This window comes from Thamnophis elegans, chromosome 1, assembly GCF_009769535.1.
Source record: "Thamnophis elegans isolate rThaEle1 chromosome 1, rThaEle1.pri, whole genome shotgun sequence".
In the NCBI taxonomy this organism is placed as follows: Eukaryota; Metazoa; Chordata; class Lepidosauria; order Squamata; family Colubridae; genus Thamnophis; species Thamnophis elegans.
In genome coordinates, this window is record NC_045541.1 from 130,170,096 (window position 1) to 130,182,826 (window position 12,731).

The following is a 12,731-nucleotide window of genomic DNA, read 5'->3' on the forward strand; positions in this document are numbered from 1 at the left end:
AGAATACATTAGTCCAAACAAAAGATGATTAAGGCATAAACAGACTTCCCAATCCAGAAGCCATAATTGGAGCATCAAACATCACTGAGTAAAGGCCCTCTGGCACAGCTGCCATTTGCTTACTAAGCAAGAGCAGAAAGTCCAGAACACCAAAATTATATACAAATTCTGCCCGAGAAAGTAGAATCCCATCAGTAATTAATTTTAGAAAATCCCTGGAAACAGAAGCTTATTAAAACCAGACACTCAGTCTGAGTCCAAGTCTGTTCCTCCCCATCCAAACTCTACAAACCTCCAGGCACCAGGACAAAACATTGTTTGATCAATCATGGATTGAGATATACAGCTGCACATCATTTGCTTATGGACCCAGACTGCCAAATCTTTCCGAGATGGGAGTGTGAGAGAATAATGGACTCTTAAGGTACTTTGCACAGCAGTGGGTCAGCTACAGGTCTTGCACAGGAATTCAATTTGCTACCACCCAAGGTCAGCACACCACAGCCTCTTCTGTCAACACTCCCAGTCCAGCTATGAAGATTCACCCTATTAACAGCAGCCTTGCTAGTTAGGAGATGGCTCCAAATTATTTAGAGTGGCTAAAATTGAAAGGGATAGTAAAGTACTGGAAAAGAGTGTAACATGAGAAGTGAGCACTAAAACAGCAGATATATTAAAAGGGAAACAAAATAAAAATAATACATTGGCTATATATACAAATAACTTGCACTAAAAGTTATTTTAAATATGTGTTATTCAACAAACCAGAATTACCCTTCTATATCAGCAAAATGACTGTGGTTTAGCAAGCTTGTTATCAATTGCTGTTGCCACTGATGGCATTTCAAAGATCCTAACCTATGAAACACACATTTGCATGCATGTTCAAAGTATTTTCTGTTCATCTAATTGATTTTTGCCTATGTTTTGTGTATGAAATGTTTACTATACATGTCTGTCGATTAGCAAGTGCTGCGTTGGGGATAGAAAACCAAAAATAGAAGAACATTCTGGATTCAGACACAAGCCATAGTTAAAATGTGCCATCCTAGACTGGCATAAAATGATCAAGAAATTGTGGTAGATAAATCAGTAAAAATGTGTCTCCTTTTTGTGTTATGGAATCACAGAAGTTGTTATTAAGATCCATGCATTCCTGCTCAAGTTCTTATGGGCTTCACATAGACGGCGCTTTAGGAAAAAGGAATGCTCAGCCAGATAGACTTTTTGGCTGATTTACTAAGACTCTTTTTACCCTCATTATAGACCTGACAATACATTAATTTGGGTATTGATATTCACTTACTAACTTCACTTATAAAAATGAAGCACAGCCCGCTTCATCCATTTGAAATATTTTAACCTGCTTTTCAACAGGGTAAAAAGCATAGCCTGGACTTGCACCTTTACATTCCGGGGGGCGGGGGGAGGGAACCTCACAGGTACTCATTTCAAATAACAGTTTTAATAAGGACGAGCTAAAATGAGGAACCATTAAATAAAGTTATTCTTTCCCAGTCAAGCTACAAATGCCTTCTCTACAAATGAAAGATGCTAAAGTCAAGGTTGCAAAGGATATTGTTTCTTGAAATGTATCGTCAAACTCCTCCTTAGGCTCAATTTGTATTCATCATTCGGCCAAAGAGCTCACACATTCTATCATATATAATACAATGCCACAAGATATGTCTTGATATCTATATTTAAGAATACTTTTGTACCTTTAGCAAATATTGAGTATAGAAATAGCTTCAACAAGCCAATCTGTATTCAAATGGGAAAAAAACTTTATTTATTATTAAAGATATGTACATGTGTGTAAATATAGATTTTATCAAAAAACAAAGCTAAATATTATCAGATTTGTAATCATTATGGCATGTAGTGTATAATACTGTTTGGAAAATAATTGTCACCTATATAATTTAATAGAAAACAGAAAGAGAATATAGCACAAGAACACACGATTTTATACTGTTATATAATTATAACAAAAAAGTATATTTGAGAACAGACAACATTTTTTATTTATAGTACAATTTTTGTATTCTCTTGCAAAGACATTTGCGATAGGCATAGGATATTAATTTGCCTTTCTTGAACTCATTCAATTTTATAGAGTTTGAATAATTGTAGCAAGATTGACACTAGAAGACTATCAAAGTATAAGCTTTGGATAACAACTGGATAACAATTATTTTTTCAATCTCTGTGTGCTTGGTTTCTTCATATAGAAACAATTTATCTACCAAACAATGAAAAACAAAACTATTAAAACATCCATGTGTAGCTAAACAGAGAAAATAAATATTTTCAGATATCACCAAGTTGGATTTGTATTTTATCAATTTCTTCTGCTAGTGAAAAGGAATAAGCATGATTATGCCATATTTTCGTAGTGCAAACCAGAATGGTACTTTCCACCATTAGAATATTTTTTAAAAAGCTAGTCATCAATGGACTAAGGCAACCTAAAAGACTTCTCTCAATATTCCTATTTCATTTACTTTTCAAAATTATGTTTGTTCTTAGGCCTTTGATAATATACACTCTCTCTTGAAAATTACATTGTTATATGTAGTTAGGCAGCTTGGGCATTCCGTTTTGCAATTACATACAAAGAATAATAAAGTGAAAATGTTTCAACTTGTCTGCATGTCTAAAATTCCACATTTTTTCAAGCAGCACTTGATACAGCTAGTTTCTTCAAATGATCCATGAAGACCTGCAGACTGACATCATCCGTAAGAATTGGTGCTCCAGATTCCTATTACAGAATGGAAGATGTTAGCAGCCTCCTCTGTCAGGGTGCCTACCTTATGATACAGCCTCTCCCCCGAGATACAGACAATCCTGGCTTTGTTGGTCTTCAGAAAAGCAGTGCATATACACTACAGTGGGCTTTTCCCCAGGCAGTGAAACTAGAAGGTTGACAAACTGGCATGGGGTAGATGGGGCCTTAACCGGTTCATTTTTTTAAACTGTGGTTTTTAATATAATGTGTTATTCTGTTCACCACTCGGTTTTCCTTTTGATAGGTGGGCAGCAATATATACATTTTAAAATAAATAATAAAGATTTTGTGTCACATAAATTTATTACAAGGAAGCAAAAGAAGCTGTGAAAAATGGGAGTCCCCAGTTGGACTGCCTATGTGCAACTACTTTTCCTTCAAACATGTGGCACTCTCAGGAATGTTGTCCCTCCTGGTCATATTGTGAGGTAAGCATAGTGCAAAACAAACATTGATTTACAGCAACATCCCTATTTCTAAGAATGTGTCCTAGCCTCAGGTTCTATTACTTTAAATTTAACCAGTTTGCCATCAATGAATGGAATCTTTAATATGCTCTGAGGTACAGACATCTGTTGTTGGAATTTCTGGTCTTATGCTTTACACCTTATATTTAGTTTCCTCATAAAAAAAACTCTCTTAAAACTTAACTAAGTTTGCCTTTTGCAAAATGTGTGTAAAAATAGAAAACTATTTAAAAACAGACGCTGTGTATCTTGGATTCAGACCTCACATTTGCTTTGCAGTTTAGTTCATGAGCACATTCTTCTTTTCGTTTCACGAATCTATCTTCTAAAAAAGTGAATGATTTTTGACTGTATCTATTAGAATAGTTATCTATAATACAATCAAACTCTTAATCTATTTTTCAGTAGATATACACAAAATAAATATATCCAATATAGTTTTATCAAATTCTTAAAATGTTAGAAACAAAAGCAGTTTTTTTTAAAAATTACACAGGTAATAACTTTGAAGATTTGTCTTACTTAAAAAGACTAAAGACTTTCTATCAAAAATGTATGTCTAATTCTAGAAAAATACTAATACAATATTTTCTTAATTTAATTAGTAGATAATTTACCACTCCATCTACTTTTAGTCCTTTTTTTGAAGATGCTCAGAAATGTTAACACAGAAAATAATATTTTAATTACTCTATGCAGGTTGATTAATCATACTAAAGCTTACCTGTCCCCAAGCATACATATTATTATGTGTTTGAGATGGATTTACTTTAGAAAGTAGAAAACGGGCCTTGAAAGAAACAAACAAAAAGATTATTTTATTAAATAACAGTTAAAATGGTTTCAATCACAGCATGTACAGTGAGTCTTTATGATACATTGTGCCCTCACCTACATATTTCCTTATGCATCGAAGAACAAGATCAATGCATACTAGTATTAACAGTTTTCTCTGTTTTGTGTATATAAATATACTACTCTTAAAAACTAGTGTTTATCAAAAGAACCGCACACCCCCAAATACTGATATTCTTCTTTAACAACCAAAGACCACATCTTTGAGCAACAATGTGCTAATTCAATACATTAAGTGGTTTCATATCATTCCAATACCACACTGGAGAAAGCATGACAGAAATTAAAATACTTACAGAGTATTCTATAAGTGGTTCTCAACAGGCAATAAAGCCACCGTTTATATGTTTTGATTATATGAAAGACCATCTCTCCCAAGTTCAACACACAGGATAATACATACTCAATCATGCTCCCTTTAATTATATGAAATAAAGCTTACCAAAAACTCTACCAAAACTATCTGCTTTTTATTTAACAGACAATCCCCCAGGTAGAAATCAAAGTAACTTACTTGACTACCTCCATGTTCAGTATCAATATATCGTGGCATTGGAAATCTTGAATGAAGAATTTCCTGTGCATCATCAGTTGGGGCTTGGAGCAAATGACGAAAGTTTTCATATTCTGGCATATCCTGATAGCCTGATTTGCGCCACTGAGCTATAGTCTAGACAGCAATTCAACATTCACTGTTTAGTGAAAATTTAATATAAATCAGTTTTAATAATAAGACTGCTAGATCAAGGTAAATCCATTAACATTATTATTTTTGCCATTATTACTCAATTATTCATATGCTGCCTCAATTACCAGGCAACTCTAAGGGGACTTGGATTAAATAGGATTAAAACAAATAAATAACAACTACAGACCAAATACAAACACAGAGTATCTGGAGGATAATACCGCAATAGGCTATCTATTGATTAATTTTAGTACTGCAATCATTTTTTATTAAGAGAAACTCAACAATTATGGCATTTCATTAAATCCTTTAAAAATACATTCACATTTTCAACAAATATGGTTGTGACTATTTAATATTCATGTACTTAAAATATACTTATATCATAAATTCCCTACTTAGTTCCACGAATGCCATGTGATAATTCAAATTGATAAATATATATATATATATATATAACTTACTGGTAGTAGCAGATTTTTATTGACTATATTAGACAACACATCAGTTGTCAAAATCTCTTTTTAATATTTTTATTAAATTTAAAAATGAATAAAAATATTAAAAGTAAAAGTAAAAAAAAGAATCAGACCAAAAGCAAGATAAAAGGAAAAGTAATGGGAAAAAAATGAATCTCATATGTAACCCTTTATAGGACATGTAACAATATCATATTGTACAGTAAATATATCAAGCTGTCCCTTCCACACACAGCAAAGAAAAAAGATAACTGAGGTGAATACAGATATAGCAAGGAAAATAAAAAATGAGGATGATGAGAAAGGAGTTCATGTCTACTTCTGCTCTGAACCTGCCCATTGCTGATTTCAGAGCTCTTTTTCCCCCCAGATTAAATGGTAAATTTTCTCAGAGAATGAGTACCATTTCAAAAATAGCAAAATTTATATTGGTTGTAGTTGCTACTCAAAGACTTTTATAAAGAAAACAAAAATTATTTCCTCTTACCTCTCCATGATAAATAAGAATTTGGAAAAAAAGTGTCCATGAGAAGTATGCGATCAGGCAGGAATACTGCTGCTATCTAAAAGAACAGGCTAATATAAAAGGAAAAATGTTAATTAAATATACTGGAAACCATCAAAAAGTTTAAAGACAGTTTTGTGCCAATTAGTTAGCAAATAAAGTAAAATGTATAAGGTATTCTTATTTGTTTAATTATAGCTTAGCATGAGCCTTATAAACATGTTCAATAACAATAATAACAACAACAACAACAACGAAGTATGATTCCATGTTTTGGGATCCTTGATATCTTGATTCAGTAGGCAATACATTTTACAGTAACATTAACCCTCACTTACATTCTGTTAGTATTAAATATTATACAGGTTTCCATACGCTCACGTATATAAACATACATGTAAAAGACCTTTTTTTTTAAAAAAAAAATGTGATTTTAAAAGTGTATAGAAAAAGCAGTGAGCTCTCATCCTGTAGCTTATTTATTTATTGTATACATTTAAATGCCATCCCCACTCCAAAAAAACTCCAACCAGGTTTTTGCCAACCGCTAGTACCTGGTGCAATCCCTGATCTTCCCTTTAGAAACACAGAGCAGTACGCTCCTCTATGCACTTTTGGGAACAGTATCCAAAAGCAATTCCAGGCCAGAGCAAGTATTGAATAGCCATCTGATGGCATTTAGCATATGGTTAAAAATCAATCTTCAATAAAGAATTTTTTCCACTTTGTGTTGCACAAATTAAATTTTGGAAGAGGAAGATAGTAATTAGAAGTCCCTATGCCAAACAAAAAGGATTCCACTTTCAATGCTGTCAATCACTGCTGAGTCTACCATTTTGTGACAAATATTCAATTTATTTATTTCATGTTTTTGATGCTAAACGTATTTCATCTGCTTAACTTATATTTAAATCTGAGCCTTTGTAACAAAATAGCATATGATTAAAAAATAGGATGAAGCAAAATATGTTATCTTGGATTTTTTCCCTATGTGCTATACCTCTGGAGGCCCATTAAAAGAGTAGGCATAAAGAATTGGTTGAACCATTATAAGTGATTGAGTCAGATCTGACGCATGAAGTGATGGCGATAATAAGAACTTTCATCAGGACTGTTATTGAAAACTTGCAAGAAAGGAGATCTTCTTAAATGGAACATAAACTGCAAAAGAAAACAAGTTCAATGTAAGTCTATTATAGCAAATGTTTAAGCTCATTGTACATTAAATTCAGGTCCCTGCACTAACATTATCTGAATGAGAAATGTTTTTAATTCCCCTCTTGAAACAGCTACAGTAAGATTATACCTATAATGCTGTCTCAGTATATAGATTTTATAATCAAACTTTTAAATATAATGAATTTTTTAGTTCATGATGAATCAAGCAGTATTCACAAATAACACACAATCAATTTAATCTTGAAAAGTAGCAAGTAATATCCTTTAGGAGGGGAAAAAACAGCTTTTCAGGTAGCCTTTTCTAGAACTGTTCATGGTTGCCTCTATCAATTTTTTCTAAATCTTCATCTCTAACATTTTTACAGAGGACTGGAGACCAGCACTTCCACCTCCATTAACCAAGTTGCTGGCCTCAAAATTTCCAAGATGCAGGTAACAATAATTTTCCACTGTATTTCACTTCTGATTTGTCATAAGATGAACTACTCTGCATTGACAACATGCTTTTGTCAGACTGTAATCATGCTTTATTCTTACTCACCTGTGGGTAAAGGGAGAATGTTTCTGAAAATCTGAAGGAATTTGGGTCATCCTTATTATATTCTCCAAATTTCTGGCACTGCGAGATTTAAAAGCAAAGTCAATGTGTTTAGTATAGGATTTTTAATATTATTATGTTGTAAAATAATAGTGTACTATATCTTCCTCTAAAAGTCTGCAAACCAATTTCAGAAAAGTATTAAGGCTCGAGTCATTCTGTATCCATAAATATTACATTAACTTTAATAGTCAGGAATATCTCTAAATAATAGTTTCTCTATTTTGATGCTACTTTTTGCTCTCAATTATGTTCACAACTATGTTTTCCAGACAATAAATTGTTACTTGAATGATACAGCAACTGAGAAAAACTATGGCAACTTACATATGTGGAGAGAAACTCTGTTAATATAATAACTATAAAAGTAGCAATCACCTTCAAATAAATATTTTATTTCTTACATTAACAGTTTATTATACAAAATGTATGTCAGATTAAAAAACAACCTATTTTTCCTAATATTTTTCATCACACGGTGAGCAGGTTTTTCAGGTGTTTATTGTTCCCCACTATGGTTTTAGTATTTTTAAAACATTGGATTGGCATGAGATCTAGCAGAGGGACATGTTCAGTTCTAAAAGAAATTAAAAAGCCCAGGTTTAGGAAAGAGTGTCGCAGGTGGCAGTCAGGATATTCCTTATAAATAAGTAACAGAGGCTAACAGAAGATCCAATTCAGAACCTATTTCATAGTGGAAGAAAACATGCACTGAGATGTGTGGGAACTTTCCTGCTGCCAAATAAGAAAAATGAAAGCCTCAGTTTGGCATGAACTACATTTAAAATACCTACTTTTTTACTAGGATCATAATCCACTGGACTCACAACAGCTATTTGAAGTCATTATTAATGCAACTGCTAATTTATAAATACCATATTAAGTTGGAAGTTAGTATGTGCAGAACCTACTTGTTCTGACAAGGTATTTTACTACTTAAGAACTATTTCATGCTTAGATACAAACAAGGAAATGATTAAAAATAACAAAATACTGTTCTTACACATCATTACATATTATTAGCATTATAACCATGTACCACTAGCCTAATCTCAATAGAATGGGTTCAAATCAGTGTTGGGATTCAGTCAGCTCGCACCTATTCGGGAGAACGGTTGTTAACTTTCTAAGCAGTTTGGAGGACCGGTTGTTGGAAGAAATCTCCTTTTGTTTTTTTTCCATTTTACAGGGCTAATCCTGTAAAGAAGGCAGGAAGGAAACATTCTGGTGTCGTTTCTAGCCTAATCCTTTACTGTCCTGCTTACAGAAATTGCCTCTCCAGTTAACCCTTATTACATTGTAACAGCTATGGACAAGCGCCCAGCGACATGAGTGATGAGTTGGCCACACCGACCCGGTCAACATGACCACTGAGCCACCACCTACCCAGCTGGTCATTAGGGCAGAGAACAGTTGTTAAATTATTTGAATCCCACCATTGATTCAAATAAACCATTCTGTTCATAGCACAAGAAAAGCTCTAGGCAGAAATCCCTGATCAACAATCAGAGAAACGAGGGAGGTGATTTTACTAATTCTCCATCAGTGAGCTAGAGTGTTCTAAAGAGGCTTTATGCCCTAAAATATATTATGGGTAAAAAAGGAATAATAAAAACTACCTCCTAAACTATCCAATTATTCAGGAGCAGGAATGCTCTGTCTGCAGCCAGTCTCTGCTTTAAAAAGATCTGGATTCAGTTCAAGATTTACCTCTGAAAACACTTATTACAGGATTTGTTAAATTAACTAAAAGTGGGCTAAAAACTTTTATTATTCATAAATATTCAAATACGCTTTCCAAATTGTTACTCTGCTGAAAAAAGCTCTATCAAATTTCTGGTTTCTACAACTTTTTTGAAGTAGTTAGCAATAATTAATCATATGAGATCACTGCCATGGTGCCTATATTTAAACATAAGATCTTAACTGTTCTTTTCTGTCTACAATAATGAAAACAAATGGCTGAGGAACAAATATGGAACAATAACTGTTCCGAAGTGTAACCTCTGGATAAACATCTCTGAAGAGACCTCACCCTTGAAAGGAAACAGTTTCTAAAACATTTTGAATGCCTTACCAATCTGATAAGCTGTCTGTCCAACCACCTAAGCACATCAGGTCCTTCTTCGGTTTCAGCTCTATAGACTGCTAATCTTGCCATAAGAATGGCAGCTGCTTCCTGGTCAAAGAAGCCGCAATGTTTTGAATCTGTGTCTGAGCATCTGCCCAGCTGCAAAATGAAAAAAAACAACATTTTATCACAAATTAAGCCAAAAAGCAGCAAAAACAGCAGTTATAATTTTGTCACTTGAACAAATCTGAACTTTTCTTTATATTCCTTTTTAACACTATAGCAAGCATTCTTTGCAGAACAACCAGCAATGAATATTTCCCAGAAGAAAGTGGTATCAGATATGGATTACTGCATACTGTACAAGCAACAAAATTCTTGCAGTCCCTGCAAAACCTGTGACTTTTATCTAGTTTAAAGTATTTTTTTGCACAAAACAAGTAATTTGGGTTTTTAAATTCCTTATCTAACTTCACTTTCTACAAATACCCAATATTATATATGTATATTATATGACCACTATTATTAGTTCTCAGTATTACCCTCCAACATAAGACAAAATAAAATCCAATGTAGGATTTTACAAAACCTTCCTAATTCACATGGGAGGTTTTGCAGGATTCCAAATGTATATTAGATCTGCACTGCAAGCAAAATGTTGCCAGTTTAAATAAAATGTTATCAAGCTTTACAATTTGAGTAGAAATAGTTATATTTGTTTATGAAATTTGGATTATACTTTTATAATTAAAAACAATCCGCAATGGATATGAAGGAGGAAAGATGGCATTAGAGTAGATAGATACATTACACCCCTCTCCAAATACACTTTTCCAGAGAAAAATAAACTGCCAGAAAAACCACAGACATTTGGAAAAGCAAAGAATGCCAATAAACTGGAAAAAGATTCCAAGAGGTAAACTTAAGAGGAACGAGGGATACTTTGATAAAACCCATAACAAGAACTCTCTAGAAAGAAATTATATTCATGAAATACTATCTCTTTATTCTCTCAAAACTACTATTGCTTTGTAGTCCTACCTGATTATCTCAGTTAAACACTAGTTCATTGACCTCACTGTCTAAGCAAATAGTTGATGCTACAATCACATGTACATTCTAATAATGCATAATTATACAGAGAGGTTGTATGCCCAATATTGTAATTTTTTCTTTTGCCAACCAATTTGTACTTCAACAGAATTGTGTACACGTCTCAGATTCAAAATTAATTCTGAACAATTGTTTTACAATGTGTTTACTCTCTCTTTCTTCCCCCACCACCAACAGACTCTGTTCTACATCTTCTCAAGCATATAAATCTGGTTTAATATTGCAACCGAAGATGCAAGGTTTCAACTTGTCTATCAAAGCATCACTTTCCTATGAATACCATTAACTAATGTACATATCATCAGGTGTCTGGAATGCTACATCAAAAATTAATGCTTACTTTCTGGCAATAGTGGTTACTCTAATACGTTTTTGTCCACTTGAATGCTGATATTGAGTCACAAACTGAATTGCACCCCGTCCACCTTGAGGAATTGGAGCATTGTGCTATTTTGACAAGGGAAAAGGTAGATAGAATAATAAAGACATTGAGAAAGGAATTTAAGGAGGTAACTGTATTACCCAATCTATTTTAAAAATTACTTGCCAAAAATGAGATAAATTACCAAATCCGTAAATTTGTTCCTCATCTTTAGCAATATCTAAACATATCTAAAACTGGACCTTTGAAAAACACATAGATTTCTCAAAACAAAAATGGTTCTTAATATTGATAATACATCCTGTTCTATATTAAATTGAACAGGTCAGTAATTCTTAGCATAGAAAAAATTCGAAGTGCTATATGTAGCATTGTAATGTAACAGATTAAGATAAATAACCACTATTTTCATCATGACTGTTAATGTTAATTTGTCTGCACACATCTTTTGAGTTTATGGCACAGATAAGATAAAATGGGACCTTCCTGTTTCCTATTCTTTATCAAAGAGGACTGTTTACAATGCTTATGTCTCATCAAATTGACACAATTCAAATGAAGAGCATGGAATTTGCTCTCCTTTATCTTTGATGGTCAAACAAAACAATTTCATCCATGTTTTTTTCTACACTCTAATTTTATGTTGCAATTCTTCTCTGATTAAAATAACTTTAATCTATTATTTCTAAAACATATTTTACAAATAGGAAGCTATAATAGATGGAAGCAGCAGAGAAGGATGAATGCAGAGAACAGAAATGTAATTGCTGCTCTCCTATGGAAAGTTACATAGTAATTGCCAGTTTGACCACCCTTATTTGAATATGCAAATATTAGGGAACTAAGTTTAGTTAGTCATAAATCAGACAGCGTAATTACTCAGTTTTCTATTGATGTGTTGATTCTTCTTTGCAAAACAATTTATCAATAAAGTAGGAATTTTTAAAAACAAACACTGAAAGATGTGCTACAGAAAACTCAGCTTTTAGATTACATACCTTCTTCCCTAAAATTTTGCTAAATTTCATTTCTATTAATATCCATATTTAAATAATATTCCCCAAAGCCAATTAAGGCAAGCTAATACTCTATTTTTATAAAAATACAGTATCTTTGCAGGAACACTTAATTGTAAAATTACAGTAACTCCTTTTTTTCAATCCTGTTATTCTCAATAAAGGATGTTCAGCTATTTTTATCTTACCTGATTCACCACCTCAAAATACAAAGCTAAAGTTGTAGTATGATTAAGTCCACAAATCTTCCATTGACAAGTACCTCCTGTTCCTATTTCCTATAAGGAGATTGCAAATGAATTTTTAGTAATAATACAGTCTGCTACATATTAGTAAAACTTACTGGCTTTAAATGTATTACATTAGAATACCTCTTTTTGATTTATTTAGATGCAGAAATCTTATGAGATTTTTTTCATGATACCTGAGATAACACAAATCAGCAACACCTACTAATAATTTAGAAGGAAGAAAGTAAAAAGCAAATACAGGCTATTTATTTTGGCATTTCCTCCCTACAGATTCCATACCTAGTGGTATGTTTCCTTTGAAGTAAAGTCCATATAATCATTATTTCTAGAACT

At 32.8% G+C, this 12,731-nt stretch overlaps 1 protein-coding gene across 1 annotated transcript in view; it reads right to left on the bottom strand.

Moving 5' to 3' along the window:
- Positions 1-2,001: 2,001 nt before the first annotated feature.
- Positions 2,002-12,731, bottom strand: part of SEC23A (Sec23 homolog A, COPII coat complex component) — a 28,866-nt gene continuing 18,136 nt past the window's right edge. Inside the window, 13 exon segments of the mRNA XM_032231082.1 lie at positions 2,002-2,767; positions 3,986-4,051; positions 4,631-4,786; positions 5,771-5,800; positions 5,802-5,831; positions 5,833-5,859; positions 6,789-6,859; positions 6,862-6,949; positions 7,509-7,586; positions 9,643-9,755; positions 9,758-9,795; positions 11,090-11,196; positions 12,336-12,425. Of these exon segments, the coding sequence (XP_032086973.1) occupies positions 2,678-2,767; positions 3,986-4,051; positions 4,631-4,786; positions 5,771-5,800; positions 5,802-5,831; positions 5,833-5,859; positions 6,789-6,859; positions 6,862-6,949; positions 7,509-7,586; positions 9,643-9,755; positions 9,758-9,795; positions 11,090-11,196; positions 12,336-12,425 (984 nt within the window). The 3' untranslated portion in view covers positions 2,002-2,677.